This window comes from Dama dama, chromosome 1, assembly GCF_033118175.1.
Source record: "Dama dama isolate Ldn47 chromosome 1, ASM3311817v1, whole genome shotgun sequence".
Taxonomy (NCBI): domain Eukaryota; kingdom Metazoa; phylum Chordata; class Mammalia; order Artiodactyla; family Cervidae; genus Dama; species Dama dama.
The window spans coordinates 80,170,811-80,186,456 of record NC_083681.1 but is presented as its reverse complement, the minus strand read 5'-3'; the positions used below and the strand labels follow the sequence as shown (position 1 = coordinate 80,186,456).

Sequence of the window (15,646 nt, the reverse complement as noted above, 5' to 3'; positions counted from 1 at the left end):
TTGCTGCTTTTTAAATGTCAAGCCAAACTAATTAGGGTCTTATGGCTCAGTGTAAGAAACAAAATTCACATAAGCATGCTCGTGTTGAGAGTCTATTTTGTGCCAGCATTGTGCTGAGTCCTACAACCTTGTATGTGTTCATTTTAATCATCTGACTTTCAACAAGGGACACTTACTAAGGACCATGACCTTTATATCTGCATTTCTAACCACTTAGACAGTGACTGGCAAATTTTAATAGAAAGAGCCCTATTTGTACAGAAGAAGCAAGGTTGGGGTCCTTGGCAAAGCTAGATATAAGAGAATCAACAAAGATAGTGGTTTGGGGATGGATTTTTCTGGTTCAAAATGATACTGTCTTCATGGTTGGTAATTGACTGAAGAGATAAAGGACTGGCAGGGATAGAAACAATTCTCTAACTCCTACTAAAACCTAAGGGAGCTTTGGTCTTATCCCTTGAGCCAAAGTCCCAAGAATATGCAGGAAATAATTCTAAAGTTGGAATTTAGCTGTCTCTGCAATGTGGTGTTATGTTTTTAAGACTGGTTCATGCTTTGGAACATTATTCTGAAAGAATGAAGTTGGATTCTTGTTTATAGACTCCATGGTGGGGACTGGGCTGAATGACAGGTATAGCCAGTAAAACTCTTTTATGAAACCAAGTAGAAATGGTAATTCATTGTGGGAGTATATGATTATGTAAAAACAGCATGTGGCTTTTTGAAGAATGAAATTTCCTCTGCTAAGTCTATGGCATCTACCATGACCTTGTCAGTAACCTAATGTTTGTGATCTTTGAACTTACTCCTTTGCACCTGGGCCACATCCAAACCATGATATTTGTGGTATGATGATAAACAAAATGGCCTCTCCTCTCACAAGTAAAAGAAACACCCCCAGGAATAGCACATTTTTTGAAATGATGGTGATAATGATTTGACAATGGTAACAATAATTAAACATTTATTAAGCACCAAAGATGTGCCAGTATTCTAAACCCTTCACATGCATTAGAAAAGTTAATCCTCACAACAGTCCTATGGGACAAGCACTAAAAGCTTTAGTAACTTGCTCCTACGCACACAGCTCACAGTGGCAGGACTGGCAAATCACTTACATAATGACTAGTCTTCTAGCCATAGTTACACTTCTCGACCATGAAACTTCCTTCTGCTGCACAAAACTTTGTTTCTATAGTATGCTTTGTTTGGGAACCTTCTCACTTTATCTGGACTTATCTGAGGAAACGTGAAGATTTCTTTAAGTCTCTTGTGTTTTCTTGGTACTTAGAATATTTTGTTACAGACTAATGTTCCTATGGGCCTGTTTGCCTTCAGTGCTAACCTCTAACCAATTCTTGCTTCTCTTTACCCTTGGGACCAGGTCAATGCATAATAAATGTTTTATCAGGTGAATAATGAAATGATGACTATGAGAGCTTAATTATTTGAGCAGAGCCAAAATTCAGACAGTAAGCAGCCCAAATGAATTGTCCTCAAAAAGTGCTGTTGAAATGTATTTAATTGTCTATCCATCATCTCTTTCTAATAGAATTGCCCAGCCTCTGATGATGTAGCTCAACTGGAGCAGCTATGTCTCTGTAAGGTGACCCTTCTTCTCTAAGCCACAGAGGCTGACTCAGGAGAGCTACTCAGCTCCAGCTGAGCCAGAAATTTCTTTTGGAATTAGCTATTATCTTGAATGGAGGATATGTAGATTTAAGAGTTATTGACCACAGTTGCTCTCCACCACTTGGGCCAGGAAGTCCAAAGTCTTGTCTGTAGCAAGTGCAAAAAGTGGTGAAATACCAGTAAAAAAAAGTCAAGGTTATCACTTCTCGGCCTTTTGGCTAAGATCAAGTGTAGTATCTGTTCTTATCAGTTTAATATCTGATACGTCCTCTATCCGAGGACAATATATTAAATGGATTTTTGGAGCTGGGAGTTGGAATAGGAGCTTGCTCTGTCCACTCCACGCATCAACCTGGTATTGCAGTACTTCCAGGAACGGTGCGAAAAAAAAAAGAAAAAAAAAAAAAAAGTCAAGGTTATAAATTCAGGAAAATTTCCTGGATAGGTCTCTCATAGTATTCCAGTGACTGAAAGCAATAGGGTTCATGAGAAAATAATCATTTTTATAATGTCCACTATCATACTCTCAGGTCTAGCAGAATAAGCACTTATTAATTATTTGTTTAATGAATAAATAGGCAGGGTCCTAAAAAGATGAAATACATGAAAGAAGGAAAGGGACAGCAGATCTAGTTCTTAAATCTCATGTAGGATTATAATCAATTGCCACAGTTAATGCCATCGTTTTAACTTAGAATCTTCTGTTCTGAAAAATGTTTTAAGAATTTAGGTGGATTAGGTAATCATGAGTTACCTGGAAAGTATTTGTAAATGTTGAATCCTAGGTATCAGCCTGTGGAAATACTGATTCAGTTAGTTCAAGATGGGATTTCCAGATTCTGCTTTATCTGAAAGTTCCCAGATGATTTTACTGAACAAATAGGTTTTTAGAGTTTATTGAATTCCCACACCCTATGGTTCATTCATCTCCCAGTTCTAGTACTAGACTTTTTATTCCATTAAGTGTGTTTTATTTTTTTTCCATTTAATTTTATTAGTTGGAGGCTAATTACTTTACAATATTGTAGTGGTTTTTGCCATACACTGACATGAATCAGCCATGGATTTACATGTGTTCCCCATCCTGAACCCCCCTCCCGCCTCCCTCCCCATCCCATCCCTCTGGGTCACCCCAGTGCACCAGCCCCAAGCACTTGTCTCATGCATCCGGCCTGGACTGGAGATCTGTTTCACACTTGATAATACACATGTTTTGATGCTGTTCTCTCAGATCACCCCACCCTCGCCTTCTCCCATAGAGTTCAAAAGTCTGTTCTGTGTATCTGTGTCTCTTTTTCTGTCTTGCATATAGGGTTATCATTACCATCTTTCTAAATTCCATATATATGCGTTAGTATACTGTATTGGTGTTTATCTTTCTGGCTTACCTCACTCTGTATAATGGGCTCCAATTTTATCCATCTCATTAGAACTGATTCAAGTGTATTCTTTTTAATGGCTGAGTAATATTCCATTGAGTATATGTATCACAGCTTTCTTATCCATTCGTCTGCTGATGGGCATCTAGGTTGCTTCCATGTCCTGGCTATTATACTTACTCAAACTCTTCCAGAAAATTGCAGAAGAAGGTAAACTTCCAAACTCATTCTATGAGGCCACCATCACCCTAGTTCCAAAACCAGACAAAGATGCCACCAAATAAGTGTGTTATAGATAATATCAACTTGCCATTCATCAGTGACTACTGATGAAAGGATCACATGTATGTAAAGAACAGCACAAACTGATTGCTCTGCTTTTAAAATTCCCTGGTGAAAATTCAGTTACCACCATCCTTCAATGAAGAAAACAACAATTATTACTTTGGCTCTGAAGTCTCAAGGTACCATCTAATCAGAATGTAAGACAAACCCCTCTTTTATATGTGAAGGCACAAATCAGTAATATGACAAGGCCAGAGAATGTGGGATTTTTAAAAGTCCTCTGTTTATCATTGTGAGCTGGCCTCATTTATCCTGACCCTTTCTGTTTGCTTTCCACAGACTTAGTTTTAGTTCAAGATAAACTGGAAGCTGAAACTCTGACCATAAACTTAAATTGCACCGTTGTGAATTGTGAATGGGTCTTTATTTAGAGATCCTGAGAGTCATGGTGTTGGTGGCTGCCTTTTCAAACAGGTGGTGCAACAACAACAGATGCCTTGAGTAATAGTTGCTTTATCACAGTGATAAAGCAACTATTACTCAAGGCATCTGGGTTCTAACCCTCATTATTGATTGTTGTTGTTGTTGTTCACTCGGCCGTGTCCAACTCTTTGTGACCTCACTGACTGCAACACCCCAGGCTTCCTGTCCTTCATCATCTCCTGGAGTTTGCTCCAACTCATGTCCATTGGGTTAGTGAAGCTATCCAACCATCTCATGCTCTGTCATCCCCTTCTCCCACCTTCAATCTTTCCCAGCATCAGGATCTTTTCCAATGAGTCAGCTCTTCACATTAGGTGGCCAAAGTATTGGAGCTTCAACTTCAGCATCAGTCTTTCCAATGTATATTAGGGTTGATTTCCTTTAGGATTGACTGGTTTGATCTCCTTGCAGTCCAAGGGACTCTCAAGAGTCTTCTCTAAAACCACAGTTCAAAAGCATCAATTCTTTGGTGCTCAGCCTTCTTTATGGTCCAACTCTCACATCCATACATGACTAGAAAAACCATACTTTGACTACATGGACCTTTGTTGGCAAAATGATGTCTCTGGCTTTTAATTTGCTGTCTAGGTTGGTCATTGCTTTTCTTCCAAGGAACAAGTATCTTTTAATTTTGTGGCTTCAGTCATCATTTGCAGTGATTTGGAGCCCAAGAAAATAAAATCTGTCACTGTTTCTACTTTTTCCTCCTCTATTTATCATGAAGTGATGTAACTGTATGCCATGATCTTCATTTTTTGAGTGTGGTGTGTTAAGCCAGCTTTTTCACTCTCTTCTTTTGCTTTCTTCAAGAGGCTCTTTAGTTCCTCTTCACTTTCTGCCATTAGAGTGATATCATCTGCATACATGAGGTTGTTATTTCTCCTGACAATCTTGATTCTGGCTTGTCATTCATCTAGCCTGGCATTTCAAATGATGTACTCTGCATAGAAGTTAAATAAGAAGGGTGAAAATAAATAGCCTTAATGTATTCCTTTCCCTATTTTGAACCAGTCCATTTCCCCTTCCTGTTCTGTTGTTTCTTCTCCTACATACAGGAGGCGGGTAAAATGGTCTAGTATTCTGATCACTTTAAGAATTACCCACAATTGTGATCCACACAGTCAAAGGCTTCAATGTAGTCAATGAAGCAGAAGTAGATGTTTTTCTGGAATTCCTTTATTTTACCTATGATCCAACTGATTTTAATAATTTGATCTCTAGTTCTTCTGTCTTTTCTAAATTCAGCTTGTACATTTGGAATTTCTTGGTTCACGTACTGCTGAAGACTTGCTTGAAGGATTTTGCACATTACCTTGCTAGCATGTGAAATGAGTGTAACTGCAAGGTAGTTTGAACATTGCTGATTAGCTGGATGCATTGCACAACAGTTTTTCTTTTTGGGGCCTCCAAGTCCTCATCTCACATTCAGTGATGCATTAATGTTGTTCTCAAGGACTCAGTGATCCCAAAGAATACTGAATTAGAAATCAAGAGCTATGTTTTGGCTGATCATTGAACACTGCATTGGATAATATCTGAGATTCCTTCCAGCTCTTAGATAAAAAGAAGCCCTGTCTGTTCCCTTGCTCTGGTAAAGTTAGGTCTTCATTGTTCTTGCTTAACCATAGACAAAGTATACTTCTGATTCTGCTCTATTGCTTATGGGATTAAATCTTCAGATAATGTGATATTTCATAATAAATACTTATCTCTGTTACATATCAGATTAAATCTTCAGATAATATGACATTTCATAATAAATATTTATCTCCTGTGAACATATGTGCCAAACAGCCTGCTAGGCGTTCTCAGGTGACACATAAGAAAGGCGCGTGTGTGACCTCTGCTCACAGTGGTTTCCCATCCCCACCCGCTCACTCCTTCTGCACTCCTGTTAAGGTCTATGTGTGACGTCACAAAGTCACCATGCCTATGTCAGTCCACACCACCCTGCCTTTCTAGGGTACTCCTGCTCATTTTTCAGAATTCAGTTTAAGCAAACACTTGTATTGTTTCATGCTCAGTCTTGATAGAGAGAAACTCCTCCTTTGTGTTCTCATGATTCCTTCGGCACGGTGAGATTATTGCTTTGGTCACGTCTTGTTTGTGTTTCTGTCACCACTGTTGTCTCTTTCCTCCTCTAGATCATCAATTGTTTGAAGGCAGGGAGCATGCCTTTTCCACTTCTGCATTTTTCAAACCAGGCACTAACTCGTGTTCAGTATTTGCTTATAGAGTGAATGACTGGTTCAGTGGATAGCTAAGGCCCAGAGTTGTGCACACTCTACTCTGTCATATATGCTTTCTGTGATGGAGGTGAGAGGGTGAGTGCAAGCCCCACTTAACCCCCAGCTCCTGTCTCACCTTAGCAGTGCCAGGCCTTGTGACTGATTTCAGTGTGATCCCTGCCTGCTCTTTCTCACCTGGTCAGAGTGTCCTTAGGGCTTTAATTCTCGGTGCGCTCATTTATCTTTGGATGTGCTGTTAACATTCTTTCATCATTTACATAATCTTTAAGTCTGATTGCAAAGTCTGCTAAGCAAATTCTCATGAAGGGCAAAAAGTGATTTCTGAAGGCCTAACAAACTCTTCAGGTGACAAACTAAAGACCCAACTGTGAAAACTTACACTTAGAAAACTGTGGTTTTCTAAGGAGCATTTGCTGTTGCAAGTGGCAGATTCATGCCTTTGCATTCCATACTGCATTTGATCTTCTGATTCTTAGTTGTTTTTACCTTTTATTGCACAACTGCTGTGTTCCAAAATGTTAATTGCAACTTCTCAGTCAGTCTTAATAGTTGATCCTTAGCCCCATTTTGCAGATGAGTTTCAGAATAGATATGAACTTCTCAAAGTCACATAGCTGGAAAGTGACTCAATTAGGATTTGAACTTGGTTGTGGTTGGCTTCATAGCTGAAGCTCTTTCTGTTTTGACACAGTGTTATTCCACTATGACTAATTTTGTTACATACCAGTTTATTGTCAAACTTCATCCTTATGACCCTCCAACTTTCCCCCTGAGTTTGAGCAGAGAGAGCCATTGGATATCCTTCAACTTCTGACATCTATGGTGAAAAAAAAAAAAGTAAAAGTAGAACTACCACATTAACCATCAGTTTTACTCCTGGGTATATGTCCAAGGAAAACAAAAACACTTTCAAAAGGGATATATGCTCCGGAATGCTCACTGCAACCTTGTTTATAATTGCCAAGCTATGGAAGCAACCTATGTGCCCATCCATACATAGATGAATAAATAAAGATGTAGCATATAGGGGGAGTTTTATAATCAGTTTCAATTTCAATACTGGTGATTAGTCTGTTTATATTTTCTGTTTCTTCATGCTTCAGTCTTGGGAGATTGTTCATTTCCAAGAATTTGTCCAGTTATTCCAGGTTGTCTGTTTTGTTGGCATGTTGTTTGTAGTTGCTTGTAATAGTCTCTTATGATGTTTTTTCATTTCTTGGGTGTCTGTTGTAACTTCTTTTTCATTTATCTCTTCATCAATTTGAGCCCGCTTCCTTTTTTTCTTGATGAATCTGGCTACAGGTTTATCAATTTTATCTTCTACAAGAACCACTTTTCATTTCACTGATTTTTTTCTATCGTTTTCTTCATTTCTATTTCATTTATCTTTGTCCTGATCTTTTTGATTTCTTCCCTTCTGCTAACTTTGAGTTTTCCTTGTTCTTTCTCTAGTCACTTTAAGTATGATGTCAGGTTGTCTTAGGTTGTTTGTGATTTTTCTTCCTTCCTGAGTTAAGACTATATCACTATAAAATTTCTTCTTAGATCTGCTTTTGCTGCATCGTATAGGTTTTTGATGATTGTGCTTTCATTTTCATTTGTTTCCAAGTGTTTTTTGATTTTCTGTTTTATTTCTTCTGTGATCCACTGGATGTTTAGTAGCATATTAGTTAGCCTCCATCTATTTTATTTTATTTTATTTTCTCTTGTGGTTAATTTCTAATCTCATAGTGTTGTGGTTGGGGAAGATGATTGATGTGATTTTGATTTTTCTTTAATTTATGGAGGTTTGCTTTGTGGCCCAGCATGTGGTAAATCTTGGAGAATGTTCCCATGTGCACATGAGAAGAATGTGTATTCTGCTACTCTTGAATGGAATGCTCTATAAGTATCAGTTAAATCTGTAAATTTATTCTTTATAAATTCTTATATAAATCTGTAAATTTATTATTATAAAATTAATTCTGTAAATCTTTTGATTTCTCCATCAAATTTGAATGTGAACCTTAAGGATTCTTATGTTGATTATGATGGCTACTCCATTTCTTCTAAGGGATTCTTGCCCACAGTAGTAGATATAATGGTCATCTGAGTTAATTCAACCATTCCAGTCCATTTTAGTTCCCTGATTCCTAAAGTATCGACGTTCACTCTTGCCATCTCCTGTTTGACCACTTCCAATTTTCCTTGTCTCCTGGACCTAACATAACAGGTTCCTATGCAATATTGCTCTTTACAGAATCAGACTTCGCTTCTATAACCAGTCACATCCACACCTGTATGTTGTTTTTGCTTTGACTCTGTCTCTTCATACTTTCTGGAGTTATTTCTCCACTGATCTCCAGTAGCATATTGGGCAACTACTGACCTGGGGAGTTCATCATTCAGTGTCCTATCTTTTTGCCTTTTTATACTGTTCATGCAGTTCTCAAGGCAAGAATACTGAAGTGGTTTGCCATTCCCTTCTCCAGTGGACCACATTTCATCATAACTCTCCACCATGACCCATCTCTTAGTTGGCCCTACATGGCATGGCTCATAGTTGCATTGAATTAGATAAGGCTGTGGTCCATGTGATTAGATTGGTTAGTTTTCTGTGATTGCGGTTTCTGTCTGTGTGCCCTCTCATGCCCTCTGCCTGTTCGTACTGTCTCACTGTGATTTCTCTGACCTTGGATGTGGGGTATCTTCTCTCGGCCACTCACCGCTCCAGCGTGTCACAGACTAAGAGGGAGTTTAGGGGTTTACAATTAAGAGGGACAAGCTACCGTGTGTGAAATAGATGGACTACAGGGATGTATTGTATAACATAAGAAATTACAGCCACGGTCTTGTAATTTTTTTTAATTTTGTTTATTTTTAATTGGTGGAAAATTTTTCTTGGTTTCTGCTGTATAACACAAATCCATTATAATTATATATCTAATTATTTATGTATATAATTTATACTATATATAATTTATAGTTATGCATATATTTACACATAGATACGTATACATAGGATAATTTTATCCAATAAAATCAGGGTGTATATATATATATATATATATATATATATATATATATCCCCTTCCCTCTTAAGCCTCACTCCCCTTCCCCTATCCTAACCCCCAACTCTTTGAATAGAGTAAAATCTGCAGAAATACTTAATCACTATGCTGTTCACTTGAAACTAGTACAATATTGTAAATCAAGTATACCCAGATTTGGAAAACTAAACATTCTTAATCCATTGTCTTAATTCTCAGGGTATAGCATTCTTTTAAGCAAACGATGTAGTTAGTGTCCCCTTCGCATTTCACTCAAGAAGAGAGTTAGAAGTCAAACAGACCAAAGGAGGAGTACACACATACACACAAAGGGAAGTGTAATAATTTTATGTGGGTTATGTACCTTTTTGATTAAGCTTAACTTATAAATAAAGAGGCAATTAAATATCCAATTAAAATTATTATATTTACTTGGACAAAAAAATTTTAAGTAATATAGAGATCAGAAACCACTTTATGATCAAAGCGCCACATGCTTTATTTCCTTTATTTCCATATGATCAAAGTGCCACATAATGTTTTATTCAGTTGTCTGCATATGATCACATTTTAATTGCTTTGAGAACGAAGTTTCTGTCTTAAGAGGACTGACTCACAAGTGAAACCAATAATCTAGTCCCCATGGTTACACAACCCTCTTTAAGGAAAGCAAAATAAAAGTGCAGTCATGTGTACATGCTCAGAAGGTGGCTTGAATTTTTTGCAGAGAGATAATTCAAAGTTTTATGACTTTTTATTTCATTTAAAAAGTGTAAATCTTTTTATTTTAAATTTCACCTGAGCTTATTAAGAATTCTAGTAAAAAGGAAAATAATGGACAGCACAACTAAGACTCTAAGAAGGAAGCCATAAGTACCTGGTGCTGTCATTCACTGCTGTGGACAGGTACAGTATATGCAACTATATGGAATTAATTTGATAGCATGCTTTGTAACAAGTGCAGTTGTTTTGGTCCACTTGCAAAACACTGCAAAAGCATTCTTAAGAATGTCATAGATGTCAAAATCTTGGTTATTCACAGCAGGCACTGTTTTTGCTGCTTGAAGAACACCAGAGTGATTTCCGGATGGTGATGCATGAATCTTGCTGTTGAAGAGTGTGCAGAGCAGTCTTGATGAGAAAAGAAGGCTTTTGAGTTAACCTTACATGCTTGTGCAGAGGATGAGTGAGAACTCAGCAAGAATAGTTCTAGACTTTGCATTTGGGATGTGAGTGGGCTAGAAGAGAAAGAATAGAATGTATATGCTGCATTTTCAGAAACTTAAGTGGACTATGCAGACTTTGACCAGCAAACAGGGAGCTCCACAACCCAGATTCAATACAATTGCTTATTGAATTCCAATGCTTGTTCATTTGTCCACTAGTTTCCCCTTTACTACAGCCACTCCAGGAGTTGGTGATGGACAGGGAGGCCTGGCATGCTGCAGTCCACGCAGTCTCAAAGAGTCAGACATGACTGAGCAAGTGAACTGAACTGAACTGATAGTCACCCTGCTTGCGCTACTATATTATCCCAGGATTTTATTTTTTCTGTGTGTTAGTAACTTCATTAACATTTCTACTATTTCTTATGAAATTTGGACAATGACATATTTATAAGGAATACAGGTTCAAGCATACAATATCTTTAATAAATGGCCAGAAATAATTGTACTTTGCTGACAGAGTTCATCCTGTTGGGATTAGCAGACACATTGGAGCTACAGACTATCCTTTTTTTTTCTTTTTCTGGTGATTTACACACTTACAGTTGTGGGAAATATTGGAATGATCCTTTTAATCAGGACTGATTCTCGACTTCACATACCTATGTATTTCTTCCTGGCAATCCTGTCTTTTGCAGATGTTGGTTATTCATCCACCATCACTCCAAAGATGCTGGTAGTCTTTTTAACAGAGAAGAAAACCATCTCCTTTGCTGGTTGCTTCCTGCAGATGTACTTCTTTATAGCCTTTGCCACAATTGAATGCATCCTTTTTGGGTTAATGGCCTACGACTGCTATGTGGCCATATGCAACCCTCTCCTTTACTCCTTGATCATGTCCAGGACGGTCTGCCTGAAAATGGCCGCAGGGGCTTTTACAGCGGGCCTGGTGAACTCCACGATAAACACCAGCTATGTAAGCAGCTTGCCATTCTGCAGTTCCAATGTCATCCATCACTTCTTCTGTGACACTCCTCCAATTTTTAAGCTCTCCTGTTCTGACACACGCCTGTATGAAAGCATCTTGTCCACTTTTGCTGGTGTGAATATAGTTGGGACCCTGCTGGTGACCCTCACCTCCTACTGCTACATTCTCTTCTCCATCTTCCCTGTGCATGCAGGGGCGGGGAGGCGCAAAGCGTTCTCCACGTGTGCGTCTCACCTGACAGCCGTCATCCTGTTTTATTCCACCTCCATCTACACTTATCTGAGACCTACTTCCAGCTACTCTTTGAATCAGGACAAAGTGGCTTCTGTGTTCTACACTGTGGTGATCCCCATGTTGAATTCTCTGATCTACAGCCTCCGGAACAGTGAAGTGAAGAAGGCTTTATGGAATGTGATTACTAGGAAAAGGGTCCCTTCATTTCTGGGGTTGTTTGGTTAATTTTCTGAACTAAATGGAGTATTTAATGAATTTTAAAATACTGGTTGATGCTTACTATGATTGTGGGCTTTCTTAACTTAGTAGAGTATATATTGAACTTTAAAATGCTGGATCAACTTATCATTTTTCATTAGAATATTTTCTGTGTAATCATGTTGTATCTATATCCAAATATATGAATCCAACTGGAGATAGAAATTGCAACCCTCTCCAGGATTCTTGCTTGGGAAATCCCATGAACAGAGGAGTCTAGAGGTCTTCTCTGTTCGTGGGGTTGCAAAGAATTGGACATGACTTAGCAACTAACCTTCATATGAAATTCTAAAACTTTCATCTAATTGTTCTATACTTCCACTGGGTTCTCAAAAGTACGATGTGTTTCAATGAAACTTTGGTTAGAGAATAAAAAGATTAATTATTGGGCTTCCCAGGTGGCACAGTGGTAAAGAATCTGCCTACCAATGAAAGAGATGCAGGGAACATGGGTTTGACCTCTGGGTCAGGAGGACCCCCCTGGAGAAGGAAATAGCAACCCACACCAGCATTTTTACCTGGAAAATTCCCTGGGCAGAGGAGCTCGGTGAGCTGCAGTCTGCCATGGAGTAGCAGAGTGGGAAATGACTGAGTACCTGATCATTTAGAGACAAAAGTTACAGTATCATATAATCTAATCATATAGAGTATTTTTAAGATCCATTTAGCTTTTCCTTTGGCCTTCTCTGTCAGAATTAATGATTAGTGTTAATAAGAGATTATGATATATTACATATGTCAAAAACACTTAAAACTGATTTCCATTTTAAGTTTTTGAATTATTTCCCCAGGAGATGCTTAAGTCATATTTTAATACTCAACTTTTAATTGTAGCAGGAGACCTTTTATTTCCCTTCTTCCCCTCATGCACATATATGTTCATTAAATAATAAGTATGAGCTTATACAAACATATACTGTCAAGAAAATTGCTGACTGACTAGAATGCACCAATTAAAGTAGCACTCTTTGGATCCCTTCCATTCTCCATAGATTTTCCAATGCTCTTCTCACTTTCTCTCTCCCAGACTGAGACATATACACAAACCACAAGCACACACATTCAAATATGGCAATTTTTAAACAGTACATGGCTCCAAAGTAGGTAGGTCAATGCTCAGTGAATGAATGTGACACATATTCTTTATAACAAGTTCATGGATTTCCTGTGTATGGGAATCTGTTATCAAGTTAGCAATAAAAATGAGTTAAGGTGTTTTAATGTTAAAGTTAAGCATTATATGAAGTTAGCTAGGAAGCTGGCTTAGTAGAACTCTGGAGGAAATTGAGTGGGAGCCCAGACTTGCTAAGGAGACACGCCCTGAGACGCTGTCATGCTAACCTTATGGCCTGGCATGAAAGGTCAGTCCGTTCTAACATCCATCGCACTATGTCCACATAGTTGACCTTCACCAAAGGGATATTCATGAAGTCATCAATGTTGTCGGTTCATCCCTGGACCATGCTCTCACCCCAAAGGTCCAAATGGTTATCTGGTCCTAGAGGCCATGCAGGGGACTAATCAGGCTGTTCTCAGAGATGGTTCACTCCTTCATTGAGTGACTCACCCACATTTTTCTGCACCAGCTGGCTCTCATTGGCTGTATTTTTCTATATTCCTTGTCCTGAGTATTCAGTGAAATCATTTACATGGTCAAGATATTTCATTAATAAATATCAATATTATATTCCTTTAATAAAATGCATTAATTTCTAGTATAATTTAGAAATAGAAACAATAGGAGATTAAATCCATTTATTCTGTGATTTAGGGCTTCCCTGGAAGCTCAGAGGTAAAGAACCTGCCTGTTAATGCAGGAAACATAGGTTTGATCCCTGAGTCAGGGAGATCCCCTGAAGAAGGAAATGGCAACCCACTCCAGTTTTCTTGCCTGGGGAAGCCCATGAACAGAGGAGCCTGGTGGGCTGCAGTCCATGGGATCACAAAGAGTCAGACATGACTGAGGGACTAAACACCAAATTCTGAGTTTTAGGTTATATGCATATCTTATTTTGAACCTTGTTCTCTAATCTCTAAGTCTAGTCTCTTATATTTAGCTACTTTCATTTGCAAAGTCTTCAGATATATTCAACTTTGAGAACTATTACCACTTAATTATATTTGTTAATTTTAATTAAGTGAATATGTACTGCTTATGTAACTCAAGATTATTTATTTAGTCTTTAATTACTTGTGAAAATTATTTTTAAATCATATTTTCTTGCTTATTCAAAGAATTTATGTAGAACATATTCAAAATAATGTTTTTTTAACGTTCTTTGACTCAAAAGAAATTTAGAATGTAAAAGCATTGAGACCTCTAATTTTGAGTTTGATTTTATCCTTCTCTTCTTTAGAATTGGACAATATTTATCAAACCCTCCCTTATGAATGTAGCATTCTTTCGCACCTTTTGCTATTTGCATTTTGTTCTGTTTTTCTAATGTCCCTGTCTTTTATTTCACTTAAACATTTAATGTTACCACCTACCACTTATCGACCATGTTTTGCCTTATTCAAGTGTTTTTGAGTATTTAATTTACTAAAGTTAATGAATTTTGAAACCCATGCCTTCATGCTTTGTTCAGTAAATATTCGTCAGCAATTTGGGAAATCAGAGACTAACTTACAAAACCTGTGAATGTCATAAAGTTGGAAAATTAAGCAAACACACTGGAAAGGATGAAATAATCACAAAGATTCAAATACACAACCTCCCAAAAAGATGAAATTATTGGAGTCCTGCATTTAGGAAGAAGAAATGTGCAGAAACAGTAGGTATTAATATATAAAAACAATGTTTTATTTACATTTGTTAAATATAAACTAACATGCACAAAAATAATTTTCATTAGTTCATTTAAAAATAGGAAGTCTTACATTTTGTAAACAACTGTTAGGTAAAGGGTAATGGTGGGGTTAAGTGAAACAATAAGCCTGTTCAACTTCAAACAACTCAATTAAGTTAAAACATAGTGTATTAACTTATAATTATGCTTTAAAAGACAAAGATAAGTGATATTATGTCAATAGGACAAAGATAAATGGTCATGTGTATGGAAAAAAGTGAAATATAAAGTCGTTGAATAGATTTTAAAAGATACAATCTGCAGTAAAAGAAAGCACTATGAACTTTATTGAAAATATATAGATTTATTGAAATATATAAATTTATAGAAGCAATTTTAAAACAGTCTTTTAGAGACTGTATGGAATATGTCTCAGATAGAAGGTATGGCATCAGAAAGCAGAAATGTGGTCATTTGTTGCTAAACTTAGGTATAATTTACTTCTTTGGCTGGGAAATTGGTATGTATCATCTTTTTATCTTTAAATTTTGTTGTTTTAATCCTACTGTGAAGACAGTGCATATACCTACACTCAAAATAATCTGTGGAATGTTTAAGTCGCTTAATAAAAATTATTACTCTAGAGTTGTTACTAAAGAAGGATGAATCTTGGCCAAGGAATTTCAAATTTTTGCAGACAAGAGATCAACTGGTTGAAGAACTATGTCAAAAACTTGTTTTCTGAATTGGGCTCCAAGTCCTCAACTTCCTGAAATTGTATGATCATTGTAACCTTGTGTTGTAAGACAAATAAATGTATAAGACATCATTCGTTATCCATGTTTGTGTTCAGTCTGTTTCAGATTCATTAGCACACTGGTAAGAGAAGACAGAAAGATGAAAAGAACATACAGACTTGGAGAGTATATGGAGATACAAAGTTTATCTAAATGCAATGCAGATTCTTGCTTTAGTATCAAAAAAAAAAAAAATCATTGCAAGATGCATGATGCTGAGCAGCTTTTCCTTACATTTTCTTTTAGATGTTTTGTGGTTCCAGGGCTTGTATTTATCCTTAATCAATTTGAGTTGATTTTTGTTCATGCTCTAAGGTAGTTGTCTAATTTCATTCTTTTATAGGTGGCTATACAATT

At 37.2% G+C, this 15,646-nt stretch overlaps 1 protein-coding gene and 1 non-coding gene across 2 annotated transcripts; both read left to right on the top strand.

Moving 5' to 3' along the window:
• The first annotated feature begins 1,830 nt into the window (after window positions 1–1,830).
• Window positions 1,831–2,021, top strand: LOC133065004 (U2 spliceosomal RNA). The gene has a single exon (XR_009694807.1). It is a non-coding gene; the product is annotated as a U2 spliceosomal RNA (small nuclear RNA).
• Window positions 2,022–10,712: 8,691 nt separating this feature from the next.
• LOC133072361 (olfactory receptor 5F1-like) lies at window positions 10,713–11,670 on the top strand. The gene is given in 2 exon segments (XM_061165562.1): window positions 10,713–10,793; window positions 10,795–11,670. Coding segments are annotated over 2 exon segments (957 nt in total).
• The last annotated feature ends 3,976 nt before the right edge of the window (window positions 11,671–15,646 follow it).